At 39.4% G+C, this 17,575-nt stretch overlaps 2 protein-coding genes across 2 annotated transcripts in view; both read left to right on the forward strand.

Moving 5' to 3' along the window:
* LOC308403159 (N-acetyltransferase 8-like) overlaps window positions 1-17,575 on the forward strand; it is a 561,295-nt gene that overhangs the window by 266,195 nt on the left and 277,525 nt on the right. The gene's annotated exons all lie outside the window — the stretch shown is intronic.
* On the forward strand, window positions 2,754-16,692 carry LOC308402053 (rho-related GTP-binding protein RhoA-D-like). The gene is made up of 5 exons (XM_080890622.1): window positions 2,754-2,898; window positions 11,896-12,053; window positions 14,126-14,246; window positions 14,602-14,732; window positions 16,354-16,692. Exons 2-5 carry the CDS (start codon window positions 11,898-11,900, stop codon window positions 16,525-16,527), a joined length of 582 nt encoding a protein of 193 aa, XP_080746748.1. The 5' UTR covers window positions 2,754-2,898; window positions 11,896-11,897; the 3' UTR covers window positions 16,528-16,692.

The raw sequence follows: 17,575 nt of genomic DNA on the forward strand, positions 1-17,575 counted from the left end.
AACTCTTGCTGCTCAGCAGTCCTGTTGGGCAGCTTTGTTAGATTTCTTGCTTTTCCAAATGTCTTCAGTTGGTCAAAAGACGTTGAAATAGCTCCAATATATAGTTCAGCACTGTATTACTGAAATATGTGTTAATAACAATCTGGAATCAGAATCAGAATCAGAAAGGGGTTTATTGCCAAATGTTGAGCAGGTTTACAACATTAGGAAATTGCTGCGGTGCTTCAGTGCAAACATAGTGTCATAAATAGCATTTAAATAGACATGAAAAAATAAAAGTAGGGATAAGAATTAAAAGTGCTACGTAGAAAGATATGTGCATGAGCTATACATGAGATATATACATGAGAATAAGTCCTTCCTCGTTAGTGTGGAGTACACAGTGTCCATGTTTCCCAAAAAGAAGTTGAGATTTCAGTTCGTCTGACCACTCTGCCTCCGTCCATTTTAAATGAATTTTGCCGTAAACAAAAGAGCAACGTCCAGAAGTGATTTCTGACCGTATTCCTTACACACAGAGATTTCTCCAGATCCTCTGAGTCTTTTGATGTCATTTACTTGATGATTCAAAGGTGTCACAATTTTATGTTAAGGAACTTTTTTTTCTTGAAAATGTTCCACAATTTATATTTGCATTTTGCCCTTTTTTGCATTTTGAAACTCTGCCCTGCTAGAATGCTGTTTTTGTGACTCGGTCGTGTTACTAACATGTTGCCAGTTAACCTAATAAGTAGAGCTGTTTCTTTTTAGTATACTTTTAGAGCCTTTTATTAACCCCATGCCAACTTTTTCAGTCATGTTACTGCCATCACATTCAGTAACATTCAAAACATTTTAAACATTTGATATATTTTCCATGATCCATTGTTAATAAAATATGGGTTTCTGGGATTTACAAATCAATGTATTTTGTTTTCATTCCCGTTTTACACAGTGTTCAACTTTTGTGGAAACAGGGTCCTTGGTTCGTTATTGACATGAGTACTAAGCATTTGAGTGGTAAATGGCCTGCATTTGTATAGCGCTTTACTTAGTCCCTAAAGACCCCAAAGCGCTTTACACTACATTCAGTCACCCATTCACACACACACACACACTGGCAATGGCAAGCTACATTGTAGCCACAGCTGCCCTGGGGCGCACTGACAGAAGCAAGGCTGCCAGACACTGGCGCCACCGGGCCCTCTGACCACCACCAGTAGGCAAACATGGGGTTAGTATCTTGCCCAAGGATATTTGGCATGCAGCCAGGAGGCAGCCTGGGATCGAACCACCAACCTTCTGATTAGTGGCTGACCTGCTCTGCCACCTGAGCTACAGCCACCCCATGTGTAGTAGAATAAGAGTTAAAAAAAATAGGAACGATAGGAATTCTGTCAATTCCTGACCCATTTATTTTGAATTGAACTGATGACCCTTCACTTTGTCACATTCTGCAGTTTCACTGATGACCATAAAAATAAGTTATTGCTTGTATTTTACTTATATTTGTCTACCAGAAAGTAAAAGAAATCAAAAGCATGTTATCCCACAGAACACTTGTGTATACTGTCAATTTTATCCACAAGAGGTCTAACAATCTTACAAACCTAAAAACCAATGCAATATGCCATTTTACACTACTTCTGAAACACTTCAAAAGTTTGGAATTACATTAGGAATTACTTCAGTTACAAAAGAAAACTCAAGCAGAATGGAAAATCAATTTGAGCTAAAGTCCCTGGGACCATAAGGAATTGTAGGTCTTTTGTAAAGAAATAATTATGGACTGCAAGTAAAAGCTTACTCACTTGGATATATAGGAAGATGCACTTAGTAGCGACTGGCACCTTTATGAATTATGTAATTATAAGCAATAAACATTTAGTTGTTTGTTGATGTACTTGTCAACAACTGAAACTCCTCAGAGGAAACAGTAAGATCCCATTTGTAATTTTCAAAAACACAGCGTGACTTAATGTCAGAATTATTAAAAGTACACTAATAAACAGAAACATGTGTGCGCTGTTTGTTAGTGGAGGTTATAACAGAGGGCTACACTGGCGAGATCCACACCCATCCCTCCTGTTGCACGAGTCTTCTTGTACTACGGATGATGTCATCTTTGACTGGGAAGGGGAGGAGGGACCCCGGTGCCTCCAGTGCCTGCAGAATCTGCATCAAGCTAGTGTGAGGTAACTAGAGAGAAACAGGAAACACGACCATCTGTCTTCAAAATCAAGCAAGTGTTTGAGTGTTCGATTTAATTTGACACGAATTCTTGATGACATAACGGCTAATGGTAGGCAGTGCAACAAGATTTAAATGCAAGAATAAAATTTTTTTTAAAAGCCAGAAGTTTTTGTTTGTGTAATTGTTTGTTTTGTTTTTTTGCTTTGTTTGCATATTTTGTTTGTTTTTTCAGTTATGTGACCATTAAGCATTTTGTATTTCTAAACTTTTCAACACAGATAACCCCTGTTAGCTGGGCTTGACTACCAGTTACATAATGGCGCAACTGCCCCATCAGACTTGAAAATTTGTGAAATTAAATGGAATGTGCAAAACGGAAAAACAAGGTAAACTTCGATGACAAGGGAAAAAACTATTTTTTCTTGGATTCACAAAAGTTTACATTCTATCATTTATTTATTTCCAAAGCACAAAAAAGGGAAAAGTCAAGAAGCCGCAAGCTGACCCATTTATTTTGAAAGGCTTGACCGGAGGTGGTTGAAGGTTAGCCTAGCTCGTAGCTTTTGTCAGTGGGAGGATCTCTGCCTGCCTGCCCCGTTTCTCAACACCCACTCTGTAAATTTAGCGAACACTGCAGCAAGCAGTGTGTCTGTGTGTGTCACGATCAAGAGGAAGGAGCAAGCAGGGATTAAGATTAATTAAAACCTCTCGTCCGGCTGGTGACAGGTAAATACGAACCGGAGCCTGTGGTTTGACTAAAAAAAAACCCAATCCGACTGTCTAATTATAGCTCACTTACTTGGGTGAAAGGGACAAGGTGGTGGCTTTTTCTCCTACTAACATTCGCCTTTTCTCGGGTGGATGACACTTTAATTCCTGATATCGCTGTAATTTACAGTAAGGTCTAAGCAGCGAGGTTGTAGTTGGCGGGGTGTGTTTCTGTACAACTGTTGATAGCTTCATTGCTGGTAGTTTAAAAGTGACGGCACCAGATCAGATCCCGTCGGTATGTTCTCACTGTTCCAAGTGCTGCGACCTCAATAAGGCTAAGCAGTTCCTTATGGCAAATTTCCAAGTGTACCATTCCTGGGAACACTTAATTTTCTCATTGTTATGATTCAGGTTTCCTGTTTAAACTACAAACAGTGCTTTTCAAATATACTGAAAGAAATGTGGAGGATGAACTTTGGACTAATAATGTGTAAATAAGTGAAAATCCAGCCCTGTTACTGGGGATTTAATCTACAATAGAGAAACATATATTGGATAACCTCATACATGTTTTCCTTAGTTTGTTGAAATTAATTAGAAAGCTAACCAAAATTCTTGATGCACCTGAGTCAGCTGACTGGTCTGCAGTCTGAAAGCCAATAGCAGCTTTTAGCACTTTTCTCTATTCTGATTGTTCTTTCTATCCTCAATTTCGTTGTTTGCCAGTGTGAAGTGAAAGGCATTTCTGGCAGATTTATACCTCTAATATTGGAATGTCTTTGAAATGTAGATGCCACATGTGTACTAAATGATTAGTCCCTTGGATGGGTGCAGTGATTTATCACCAGGTGGCCTGGAAGTCATTAGAGACTTCTTCTCTATCACTAAACTAGGCTGTCTGGCTGTAGTTTCAGATTCATCTGCTGAATCTCAGGAAGAAAGCAACTTGGCTTTTATCTCAAAATCTCAAGGCAGCTCTTCAAGACATTAAAATCTCTTTACGTTCAGTTTAGAATATGGATTTTTTTTTTTAAAAAACTCTGGCCGTCTAAATGGCAGATTACAGTTCATGTGAACTACCTGCAGGGTTTTGTTTTTTTATTTTTATTTTATTTTTTTCAAAAAGTGTGAAAATTGTTTAAGCAGCTAAGTCTCATTTGTGCTAACCCATGGTACACATGAAGTTCATCCATCCATCCATCCTCTTCCACTTATCCAATTCAGGGTCACAGCAGGGCCTATTCCAGCTACATATGAAGTTGTTGTTCTAATTTTTTTAAATTTGATTTTGAAAACAATCCAAGTGCTGTTGCACATGAATGGATTATTTGACTGGTCTGTTGACAGACAGACCAGTTGCTCTGTCATCAAGCGAAAAACAAAATGTAAACACTTTTTTAAAGTTTCACAATTATTGAAATATCTTTGAATTTTGTAGAGAACAAGATATGTGAAGTTGGAATTCCACAAATTTTAAGAATCAAGTTATTGTTTTGTTTGTTTTTTAACATTAATAGTTTATTTTTGATCAAATGATTTTAAAATAAATATCTTTTAGGTTTGGACTCTCCCGTGTAGGAACTCATTAGCTAGCCTTGTGGCTTAGCCTCTTTGGGCAATGACACTTTCATTTCTGTCCACCAGTCAATGTTTAGAAATGCAAATACATTTTATAAAAGTTAATAAAAAGCATCAGTGCCTTCAGATAACAGACAATTGTTCTCCATTGCAATTTTGCAAATGGCATCCCTCTTTTGACTGTTTACCTGTATGCAAACGAAGCCTGTTCAAATATGTTTTGTAAACTAGCACTTGGAATATAAACAGAAAATTTTCACTACCAAAAAACTCTGTCCTTCTTACCTACAGATTCTAGAAATGCTCATAGAGATTGTGAAGTGCCAGTGAGAAAGAAAACAGCCTGAAAGCTTAGGCTGTGCTCTGAATAACTGACAGATTTCTACTATTGCAAGCCAATCAATTACTCATTTATTTGAGAAAATATTGGACAAGTATTGAGTAGTTATTATCATTATTATGACTTTAAAGATGAGAACAGTTGGCTTCTAAAGGAACAGACAAAAAACAAACTCAGGGAAACTCAGTCCTCTTGGCCAACAAGTCGTCCCTGTTTGGCTGCTCATGACCTGAGTTACTGAAGAGAAGTGAGTCCTATGGTAGCTGTTCTCTCTCAGTGTATCCGCTGCTTCTTGCCTTAGAGTTTGCCAGCTGACTGAACTCTGTTGTCTTCCCCTACTTCCTCTCAGCAGGCTTCAAGAGCAAGAGTGTCTTCCTTTGTACTTTTAAAGTCGTGACTGCTTGACAGAAGCAATCTATCTAGGTCATTAATCAGCTGATTATGGTGATCAAACAAGTTTTTGCTGCATGAGACTCCACCTATGTAATTGTGTTGAAACTGCAAACACCTGAAGGAACCTTATTTGCTTTTCTGATCACATGCTTATACTGTTGTTATGAAGTGATAGGCAGTTAGTTTAGTTTATTAAAATCGACCTTCCAGACTCTGCCAGGCCATAACTTTGGCTTAAAGCCATGATTTTCCTGATCTCTTTATCACAAAGCGACCTGAAAGTTGGTACAACTTGGTACAAACCTACAGAACTGCAGCAAGAAAAAAACAACTTATTTCCCAAAATGTCAACAGTCCTTTAATGCATAAAAATCTCTGTTTAGTTTACAATCACCTGGTCGTCTTCATATGGATTAATTGTCCATTGCTGTTAAGAGGCCTAACGAAAGCTATCATATTTGTTTTTTGGTTTGTTTGTTTTTTAATGTCTTGGGCATAGCTGATTTTGGCACATTTGACCATTTCCTTGGGTGTAGCATATGGTCATGACTCGGTGAGACTCAGGAGCTGGGGTTTTTGTGCCCAAAGAATGTGAGAGGCTGACTTGATCTCCTCTGTGTGTTCCTGCTCTTGTGTAATGCAGATCGGCATTGAAACATTTCGGTTTTTTGCGCTGTAGTCAACAGCTTATAGTAAGAGGGCTATATTTGATCAATAAGTACTAGATATGAAATGGCTTGAAGGTCTCTTTCAAATTCCTCCGTGTAATCTTTAATCTTGGTAGATGAGATGTGTGTAGGTGGTGCTGACAGCTGGTCCTGCGGGCTGTCTGCTCTATGTCATACACAGCCTTTGCCAGTTTATGAACTTTGTCCCATTTCTTAGGTTGCCTCGTGCAGAGGTGCAGCTAATTCCTGGGTGCCCTTAGATCTAAAGGTTTCTGGACTGTTTCAGGACTGCACCTCTTGAGGATAGAAGGCACAAGTTGTCTGTTATTGTGAGTTGCGGTTCAGGTGCAGAAGTTGCTTGAGGACATTTTTGTAAAAGGCAAGCCCCTGAAGTACATTAAAAGGCCTTTTTCTTCTGTAGTTTGGAGCTACTCTGAAGACATTCAGGCTAGATGGGAATGAATGTTTCTCTGTCAAACTGAGTCAAAATCCAGTCTGGCTTTTATTATTCTGTTAGTTATAAAACCTGTTTCTACAACCAGAGTTGGACAGAGCTCCTTGACAACTCCTGTCTGTGTCAGATTTTTTTTTTTTTCTTTTACTGTACTGCACACTATCAGTCCTGTGACCTTGTTATATGTGCAAAACAATCCTGATGGGATTCATTTCCTGTTATATGTTTGCAGGACATGAGAACAAAAAGTCATCATCGCTGTAGTCTCAGGAACAACATGTTTGTTAATAGCTGGATGTTCGTGTATGTTCAGCATTGTTGTTGATATCAAACTCACATGAGCAGAGAGAGGCAGCTCTACCTCAGCGGTCAGGGTCACGCTCTACTCTGCAGTAACTCTGTTCAGCTTGTTGCATAACTCCTGTTGGCCCTTAAGCCTCAGGAAACCTCCTTAGAGAAGGATTGAGGTGGCGTGTTCATTAACCCGGGGCATTGCTCAAATAGTTGTACAGAGTAATGGTGCTTTGCTTTCCCTTTTAATGGTTGTCTTTGGACCAAGTCTTATGACCTAAGTCTTAGACTTAAGACTTAAGTCTTGTTTTACACTTTATCCCCTTCATAAGGACGCTATGCTAAAAATATTTATTCGTGTTTGTTGAATTTTGGTTTGTATTTAACACCTGTTTCATGATGAAATAATAAGATAAATAAAAAAATACATAATAAGTTATTAGAATCATTTTCCGTTCATTGACTGGATAATTAAATCTAGGTCATTTATACCTCTTGATTATATGTGAACAGCTTACCAACTGAAATATTCATCATAATTATTTAAACTTTGATACTTCTCTCTTTTTTTGTGGATGAACAAACAAGATATTCTTACATGTTGGGGGATTTGGAGAGTAAGTGGATTTCGTTACCTTTGGACAGAGTGGCATAAGCTGTTTTTCCCTTAATTCCAGCCTTGAGGTAATTCTGTCTGTACTATCCCTTCATATTTTAACAGACAAGTATAATGTTAGCAGTTCACTCTTATTACCCTTAACAGTATTACTGTTAAATGCATAGCATTTGTAGCCTAATCTAATTTTCAATGCCTGCTACTAGACTTGCCTTTTGAAATACCTACAACTTGACAACAAATACATAAGAGACCATAAAAATGCAAGCTATTGCTTCAGAGCAGTGGGTTTTAATCTTTTTGTGCCAATTTCCAGGCTTCACAGGAAAACCTTTTGTCATGTGTTTGTTTTCTTGGTAAATTGTTTGTATGTAGATAATTGTCATTTTTGTGCTGTTCTTTGTTATTAACCAGGAAAGTGGTCACTGCATTTCTTGACACCAAGTGCAAACAGTAGAGTGGAAATTGTTCCTCGGTTGCTTTTGGGCTCATTTGTCTTAGCATGAGATGAACTGTGAAAAATTAAATGCAGCCTATAGTAGTGCTTTTTTCTTTTTTTTCCTGTTTTCCTTCAGGGACCACATAACGCGTTAGCAAGAACATTGTCTTTACAGCGTGGCTCACAGTGTAATGCAGAAATCTTATAAAGTCCTGATAGACAGGATATTGTTCATTCTTTTCAGATTTTTCTTGTAGTTTAATGAAATCAATCTTTTTCTTCAGGCCTGCATTTCAGTGAAATAATATGGAAAGGGACTCCTCGGTTTGAACTGCTATTAACGCAGTCTGCGACCAGGAGTTGTATTGTTTCAACAGAACTCGGCCCTTTATGAAAACAACACAAGGTTCAATGGCAGCTTGTTGCCCCAGAGGCATAAAATACAATCCAGGAAGTCTAGATTTGGTAACAGATCTGTGAACATGAAGGTATTTCAGAGCCCAAAACAATAGCAGCAGCACTATGAGAAAATACCATGCAACTGTGGAAAGTTACTGTGGTGGTAATTATTTTTTAACTTATTCCACTTGAAATGATCCCTTAGAATTAAGGGATTGGCTACCAGAGCGCCTCAGTAGGAGACATTATGTTGCAATGTGAAGTGCAGTCACAATGAATTTTTGCAGGCACCCTAGCTTCATAACTAGAAGGATATTTTTCAAATAAACAAACAGGCTGCTTTTGAGGTTACCCAGAATGCAACCTTGCCTTTTTTTTTTCTTCAAAGGGTCACGACCTTGCTTTGAGATTTTGATGGGAAAAATAAAAATTTCAGGATCATCTCACTAGATAAAAGATGAATGTTGGCTTTTCTTCCAAGTAACTCAATCTTGACTCTAAGGTCAGTTAATTAAAGTTGCTTTGGTGTCATCCTGTGTTGTTTTGTTGGTTTTTTCAGGCAGTGTGCTTCTTTGATGTAAATAAAACTGATGGTCCTCAGCCAGCTCCACCATGATAGTTGAGTTTTTATGAACGTATTCCAGTAATATCTCTGTGCACGTTCAGATGCCTCGAGTTACATTGTGTACAGTCAAAGATATATATGCCAGTTTATTTTGGCTTTTCCAAAGCTTTCAGTAAGAGTGTTAATTTTTTTTAGTAACAACTGCACCTGCATTCAGTGGGGTTTCTAGTCAGACACTAGTTGTGGTAAGCGATGCTCAAACATGTTTTAATTGAATCAGGGTAAGAAGAGACTTCAGTATGAACGTGGAGAGGATGAGCTAAAGTTTTTTTCCATGCTGAATCATGTTGAACAGGTGTCATCTGGAGGATAGAGCAAAATCGATTTCTACTAGCAACCACCTGCCTCTTTAGTAGTTGCTGTCATTAGTATCCATTAGTCCCTAAATTGAGAGCATCAGTCATAGACAGCCTGAGGATTTGGCACCATTTGTGACTATATGGGACATTTTCACGCATAATTTCCTTTTGTCAACGTGTCAAGATGTTCTCTCACAGGCTGCTAATATCAATAGGAAGAACTCAATGTGCAGCTCCAAAGAGCAACTGTGTACATGTGGATGTATGTGAATGTAGGCAAACGTCTGTGCTTGCTTGCACGCGTTGCCTCTGGCTGCTCCCTCCATGCTCCGGCTCAGCCGAGGCCTGTCCAAACAGAACTACAGCCAAAAAAGCTCCTCCCAGGCTCCACAGAACAGGAAGTGGGTTGTTTTGTTTCACAGAGGCCTCGGTGCTGCTGTCTCCCACTTGTTTGGCTCTGAACCCATCATCTAGTTGAGAGTATCTCTGGTCCATTTGGCAGTCTCTGAAAAGCAAAAGATGCTGTGTGGTGTCTGTTGAGAAGTATCAGGCACTCTTCAATGCAGCTCATTATTTTTTGTTGTTTTTTAATAGCTGTCAAAGCCTTTTTTTTGTTCTTCATGAGCATATTAAACATGCAGAATAACTGGAGTGAGTAAATGGAGTGAGCAGCCTAAATTCAAACTTAAGTATTTGGTGCAGCTTAACAAAAGCTTTGCAGCTGCAGCACGGTTTGTGGGAAGTGTAGGAGTGGGTCCTTGGGCAAAAGACAGAAAATATGATCATACCCATGACCACAATTTCCATAGCAAGAAACAAGTAACCAAGTTGTTATTAAAACTGTCAACCGCCAAACACCCAAAGTTTCCTCCTGGTTATGCCAAGTTTTCATATGCATGGTAATGGAGCTGACAAGTAATTCATTCACTTACCCTTTTCATTTTGCTCTTTCCAGAGCAAAACTACTGATTCGGCCTATTTATTTCTTAACCATGTCCATGTAATTTTATTTTAATAATTGTACGTACTTCCACAGACTGTATTTAAATGAGCTGTTGTCTGATTCGAGGTCAGCTGGTTAGGTGCTGATAGAGATGTTTACTGGCAAAAGTGGTCAATGGAGGATTTACTGAAAAAGTCAAGGCAATATGAGGTTTTCTGGGTACCTTATGCTTCAACTCGTGTCCACTTGGAAAAAAGCTGAAACCAATTATAGACAGTAGCTCCACATGGCTGATTACCGTCAGCAACACATGGTGAAATGCAATTAAATTTCCACATTGTAATGCTATTTCTTAACCCAGGTGTTTACCACAACATAGAATGGGCAGTTAACCAGCTGTCAGCTCTTTTTCCTTCACTGAAATTGCCTCAATTTTACTGGCTGTTGTTTGACCTCTAATTTCTTTGCTTTTTCTGGAAGTCCCATGTCACCCTTACTCTCCAACTTCTAAATATTTCTGCAGCCACAACCCATTCAGATAATTAGTTGTGCTTGGGGTTTTTTTTGGTTAAAATCCCTGGTTTCAGATACTCAGATCTGAAATTCTGTCAGTTTCTTCGTCTTCTGACTGTAAACTGTAATTATTTCTCCACATTTCCAAACACAGCAAACTAATTGCTAGTGATAACCTGCCACAGCATTAACTTTAGGGATGGGTATTATCAAACAGTCTGCAAATTATTCCTGTAGTAAAATCTGTACAATCTGTGGTGTCCCGTTTTCATTTTTCTTGTGTTTGTAAACGGATGAGATGCTAAACAAGCTTATTATTTTTATGGTTATTTTATGACTTGTTAAAAGGTATTCAGAAGATTAATTTTGCACATCCACCCCCCCCCCCCCCCCCCCCCCCCCCCCCAGCTCTGCATGAAATAAATCATGTCTAACAAGCCGTCCTGATGATACGATATGAAACCAGCAACAGTTTAAATAATGACCTCAGTCTGTGTTTCATTGTGACGTCTGAAGAATGGCTTGATGCTGCTTATTGAAAGCACTGGTGTTGCCATGCATCTGAGCAGCAATTAAAAGTGGGCGTTGGGGTAGACTCGACTTAAAGTTTTGCCTGTAGCACAGAAAGATGAATTTCCCTTGATAAGTCGGTGCCCCTCGTGAAGAGTATTAGTGTCAAGACTGTCTGGCAGAAGGTGGATGAGGTGAGGAGCCAAATGACTATATGCACAGCTGCTCCCAGGCAGCAGGGCTCCAGCTCATCCATCAGCTGCACTGCTAACTCATCCCCATGCATCCCCAAACACACCAGCTGAACTAGTCTTCTGACCTGGGGATACTCCATAATGTTTCTTGATGGTTTGTGCACAAAAACTTGCAAAGCTTCTTAAAGCATAGGTATAACATTTAATTGATTTTGATTTAGGGCTAGGATGCCTGCACAGTACACACATGGAAACAAAACGAGTTTAGTGTTTTGGCTTTTTTAGGATGCCACCAACTACTCTAATTTCCTTACACTTTTCTCCTCCTTGCAAGCCAGCAGAGGATGATAACAAATCCCTTCATTTCCTAGCTTGTCTCAACATGTCTTTTATTCCTCTCCTTCACTCCAGTCTCATCCTCCATCTCTTCTGTTTGTGTGGCTTTGTAGACTAGATTTGGCATTGGGGATTCAAGGTCTGTGACTGCATTTTGCCGTGACAGTATGTAGATCAGAGCTTTCCCGAAGGTGTAATGCCGTACGGTCTGTCAGAAATGTCAGAGTGGTTGCTTTGGAGCTACACTGCTTGAGCAAGGAAAAAAAGCACTGTGTTCTTGATTTATCTTATGATCCCTACAAATAATTTAAATAACTACTATGTAAAATCCACAAATAGATGAGACGGTTAATGTGTTGTTTGACTTCAGGCAGACATGTTTTGAAGAACTTCTTCTTGTTGTTCTCCCAACAGAAATGGCAGCCATTCGGAAGAAGCTGGTGATTGTTGGAGACGGAGCTTGTGGGAAAACATGTCTTCTCATTGTTTTCAGTAAAGATCAGTTTCCCGAAGTCTATGTCCCTACTGTGTTCGAGAACTACATCGCTGACATCGAGGTTGACGGAAAACAGGTTTGTGCTATTTACACAAAAACTGACTCGATTAAAGTGATGCTCTCTCTCGTCATGAACACAGAAATGCTTTTCAATTATTTAGGCTAATTATAGATTTAAGAACATGAGTGTAAGTAAAGTCCAATCCGCCTCAATTACTGCTGCTACTGTCAACCTCTCCCATCTCTCACACCAGACAGTTTGCACTAATGTTGCCAGATGTACTATAAACACTTGAGGTTTTTGTTTGTTTGTTTGTTTGTTTTTTAAGTAGTTGACCAAAGTAGGCTTCTAATTATGATGATGCAACTGCTGGCTGAGAATGCAAGTGTGAAGTGGATTTTATAATATTTCAGGAGCTAGCTTTCTGAAGGACTACATTAAACGAAATTAAAACAGGCCACAGGCACCAGTTGAAAATTAAGAAGATACATTTTTCTTAATTGCGGCGTAAATATAATCTTGGTTTCCACAAATTACAAAAAAAAAATATCAACACTTAATTTTTTTATTGGGGTACTCTGAAAGAGTAGTGACCTTATTAGCCAGACAAGAGATAATGTGCTATCGACACCATTGTTTACGTGTGTGTGTGTGTGTGTTTTTGCTCCTGGACAAGAGCTGCATGCACAGCCTTAAACAAGAGAAAACAAACCTCTGTACAGTTTTTTGTGCGTGTGACGTCTTGAATCTGAGTCATGGGAAGGTGGTGAGGGTGGCGTTGAAACTGCAGATGCCTCGTTATGTCCAATCGTTTTATTTTTTTTCTTTAGCCGACCATCACTACACAACTTGGCAAAACAGGAAATGACTCTACTTCCCAGCTTCCTGTTCAGACGGGGAACAGGGATGTATCTTAGCAATCCCATTCCTTCCCTCAGGATCACCATCCTCATGCTACTGCCTGATAAACGTGCCTCACTTCCTGTCCTTGTCCTGGCTGCACTTCTTAGGTGAAGGTAGGCAGGAGGTTAAAGCTCTTGTTCTGGACAGGAAATTTAAAGTTAGGGAGCCATGATGCACAGATTAGAAAGGGATCATTTTGGAAAAGATGTGAGTGTCAAGTCTTTGAGTGTCTCTATGGAGGATAACCATCCCGTCAGATTTAGCTTCTTACACAACAGGATGGATTAGATTTGTGTTCAGCCCCAAGTTTTTAGCTCCTCAACCCCCACCCCATGAGGCAAAGATGCTCTCATCGTCAGCGGACTGAGCCGATTCCACAAATAGCTGGGGGGTTTTGGGTCTTTTTCCTCTGTCTTTCCCTTCCTGAACTCTGCAGCTTACAGCTAGTCCAGTGGGAACATAGAGCTCTGGTTCCTCATGCAGTCTCAACAGTGTTCGGCCACCTCCCACCTTCTGCCTCTGCAAACCTCTATTTTGGGACTGTTAACTGATTTTTGTGCTTTCTGTGGGCAGACAAAAATCTGTCATTCAGCAAAGTTCTGGTATTTAAACTTTGCAAAAGTTTCTTTTTTCTTTTTCCATTGAATCCAATGAGTCAGCTGAAGAGCAAACTCAAGGGAAGCTGGGCTGTTGATGCCCTTAGAGGGAGACACGCTAACCGGTTTGATGGTTGCTAATCTCTCACTTTCCCTAATTGAATTAATCAGTGGTGTGATGGGATGAGCCCAGTCACCAAGTTCATTTCCACAACACTGACAGCCTTACACAACTAACAGACTTACAGTATGAAGCCCTGATTAGGTCAGAGCTGCTGGGGTGATTTAAAAAAAAAAAAAGAAAAAAGAAAAAAAAAGAATTCACTTTAAGATGAAGAAAGTAGTTGTAGCCAGAGGGGAAAGCGATACTATGTCAGATACTTCCAGCATTGTTTGGTTCCCCATATTTAAACCTCCAGCCTTTGGGAAGATTACTCAGATCCTCCACATGCCTCAGAATTTCTGCGTCATTGAGCAGAAGTGATGTCATGACTGGTTATCTGTTGCATTCGTCTCCATTAGTGGGCAACGGTATGTTAACTGTTTACAAGATAAGTCTGTGTTTATAAAGATGAGTAATATTAAGGAGCAAAACTGCATTTGTTCTCTGTTCCAGATGAATCCATGTTTTGATGTTGTTTTTTCCAGGTGGAGTTGGCATTGTGGGATACCGCAGGCCAGGAAGACTATGACAGGTTGAGGCCTCTCTCTTACCCCGATACAGATGTCATCCTGATGTGCTTCTCCATTGACAGCCCAGACAGTTTAGGTGAGGAAAGAATAATGTAGAGTAGTCTGTTTTTAAAATGTCATATTACAAATGATGAATAACGAAACTTATAGTACTTATAACTTATATTCCATTAAAATGATTGTTCATGAACATATTGCTCTATCTTACATAACCAAACGTAGGTCAAATAAGCGAGAGAGGGTCCTTGTAAAATACCCTAATATACTTGATGGGATTAATGCAGCTAAAAACATCTTTGCCTCAAGGAGGCTGCAGAGCAATCCATCATGAGAAGTGTTCTGCACTGTGACTCTGCACTGCTTGTCCTCTTTTTATAGTTCTCCTCCCTATACTGAGTATTTCAGCTCACTTCTTGTCTTTCCTGGGACAGAAAATATCCCTGAAAAGTGGACGCCTGAGGTGAAGCACTTCTGTCCCAATGTTCCCATCATCCTGGTGGGGAACAAGAAGGACCTGAGGAACGATGAGCATACACGGAGAGAGCTAGCCAAGATGAAGCAGGTACAAAGGCCCCTGACGGTCAATGAACAGTGGAATGAGCTAATCTGATGCAGGTAGAGAGCTCTTGAAATCTCAGGCACTAAAAGGCACTGGATATGTGCTGGGTTGAAACATTTCATTTGTTAGGATTTTGTTTGACATATTTAGGCACGTGTTATTGACCCTTTTAAAAAAATAAATAAATAAAAAAGGGTCATGTAGCACTACCATCCTGTGAATGTTTGCAGTCTCACATTTATTTCTAAAGAAGCTACATGACAGATGACGTTAATCTTGCTTTTCCTGCTTCACCAGCGTACTCTGTTTAAGAACTGTCAGCTTATAGAAACACTAAAGGCCTGTGTGTAGAAATGGAAAATTCATTATTGTACAGGGTTTCAACCACATGTTTACGACATTAAACCACCAGTGTATTAACTACAGCATCAATCTCACAGCTTACTGACAGTGACAGGACTTTTCTTAATATTTTTCGACCACATCAGAACTATGACAGGACAAATGTTCTAATCCAGAACAGCATGTGAAAAGCAGAAGCCTCAGATGGCTGTACAGTCAGAGCATGAAATATGATTCAGGGAAGCTGGTTTAATTTGTCACCGAGTATGAACGCTTATCGCAAAACACAGCGTTCGTACTGCAAAGAAGATATTATGTAATTGGACACTTTCTATCAGATGGCTTTACAAAATAAAATTGAGAGAAGACGGCAGGAGGAAGAAGAATCCCTCTTCTAGGATTGGCATGCAATCATTTAGAGTAAGAAAGCAATAGAAGAATCGAAATATAGAAAATCACAATGTCAAAAATGTCAATGTCAGTAACAAGTTAAAGCATGTGTCTCTGTCAAACGGATTTCATAAGATGTAAAAGATTTCAATTTGCTAATCAAAACATACTGACATTATAAATGATATGTCAAAAAAGCAAAATGTTTTGTTTTCTGTCACTAAAAGGAGAACAGCAAAGTGAAAGCCTGAATAACATCTCAGTTTTATGTTTTCACAGTGGAATCTGTAGATGAGCTTTTCCTGTCTGTGGAAATCAAGACATCAGTAGTCAGTTCAAGAGTTTGACTCTTACATAGTAAAACAGACATTGGTTTGATATTTGTAAGATATGTGATAAATGGCTTAGACATAAAGCCATAAACTTGAGCCCTTGATTCCAAGATTTCGTTGGGTTGTTAAATGAGTCATGCCAAAAAGGCGGTGAGAGGCACATCAAACTGTGCTTATTCTTTTGTTAATAAGTATTATGGTAGTGAGGGGGTGTTTAGACTCTTTAGACTGTTTTATCAGCAGTTCAAATGCAAAAATACTCAGTTTACTGTCACATGTATAACAAAAAGAGCAGTAAACGGTAAAAAAAAAAGCCTTTTTTTGCATGAAAAATAATTCATGTTCTAAGTACAGTTACATTGATAATTTTGTATTGATTCTGCTTATGGAATGACTTATTCTTGACTGATTGTTAGTGCTCTAATTTCACTTTAAAAGGGGGGAAAAAATCAAGGATCTCCTCAGTGGTATCGTGATTTTCCCTGGAAAGTAAACTGAGCTCTCCTTCTTTTCTCAGCACTTTAATTGAGTCCCTAATGGTGTCTGATCTAACCCTGCAGGAGCCAGTGAAGACAGAAGAAGGCAGAGACATGGCTGGTAGGATCAGCGCTTTTGGCTACTTGGAGTGTTCTGCCAAGACGAAGGATGGTGTGCGGGAGGTGTTTGAGATGGCCACAAGAGCAGCACTGCAGGTCCGCAAGCGCAAGAAGAGAAGTGGCTGCACGGTGCTGTGAGCAGTCCAGACGCCATCAAATCAGCTGACCAATTGGAGAAAAATAACACATGAAAAAGGACTGACCTATTACCAAATGGATCTTTGTACTGTATCTCACATTTCATGACAAAGACAGGCAGATGAATTGAACATAAACAAACCTAATACAGGAAATGAACTATATGACATCTGTGGCTAGAAATTGATGTTTCCGTATTGATTTGCTTTTGTCCCTCCCAAAATCTGTCTTAACAATTTACACTTTTTTTTTTTTTTTTTTTTTTAAAACTTGGCTTTGGTAGGTGCACATTTGTATGCGGTATTGTTCTTCACAAGCTTCTCGGGCAAGTGGCATCATTCTTAGCTTGTATAAATAGGCAGTTCTGTTTCACTGTAGCAGTAGCGATAGAGAATTAAAGATGATATCTTTTGACCATAAGAGCTAGTGCCTTTTTTAAGTTTATACACCACCGTCTGTTTGTCGGCGAGCTTGCATTTCGGCTGAGGACCCCTTCATTGTACTGTAGCTCATTTTACAGTGTTGTCATTGTGAAACCTGAGCAAAGCCATAAGTAAAGGCTTTCAGTGCTCGTCAAGTCAAGCACAATAAATGGTTGCTTGTGTCATTTTTTTGTTGGTATGAAACATCAGTTTCACCTTCTCAATTATGAGCCCACTCACATCGAGGATAAAGAAAGGCAGCTGCTTCTGTAATGTAATGTGTCAACAAAGGAGTGTGCTTCCCATTCTGCATAAAATTATTCACATTCGCCCCTCGTAATTGCTGCTAGAAGCTAGATGGGAGGGGAGGGAGAGGTGGCCAACTGAGACGCAAGCCAATATGACTCAACTATGCACAATAGCTGTTAGGACCAACAGGGAGATGACACAAGTGGAATCACATGTAGGCCACAGCCTGGTGAACCCTCCCTTGTTTGTTTATTATGAGTGACTAAGTTCAGCTCTTTTTGCTAAGTTAACTGGTTACACCCGTTATTGGAATCTTGTTTGTAATGCTGGTTAGCCCAGTCATGGAAATCGCATCCTGTTAGGCTGGATGTTTCCGG

This window comes from Rhamphochromis sp. 'chilingali' (assembly GCF_963969265.1).
Source record: "Rhamphochromis sp. 'chilingali' genome assembly, chromosome: 9".
Taxonomy (NCBI): Eukaryota; Metazoa; Chordata; class Actinopteri; order Cichliformes; family Cichlidae; genus Rhamphochromis; species Rhamphochromis sp. 'chilingali'.

What these genes read in the sequence shown, in the direction of transcription:
- LOC308402053 (XM_080890622.1), top strand. Translation starts at nt 11,898, where the DNA reads ATGGCAGCCATTCGGAAGAAGCTGGTGATTGTTGGAGACGGAGCTTGT. An exon ending in TGACAGCCCAGACAGTTTAG is followed by an intron (nt 14,247 to 14,601) that starts GTGAGGAAAGAA and finishes TTCCTGGGACAG; the next exon opens with AAAATATCCCTGAAAAGTGG. An exon ending in AGCTAGCCAAGATGAAGCAG is followed by an intron (nt 14,733 to 16,353) that starts GTACAAAGGCCC and finishes CTAACCCTGCAG; the next exon opens with GAGCCAGTGAAGACAGAAGA.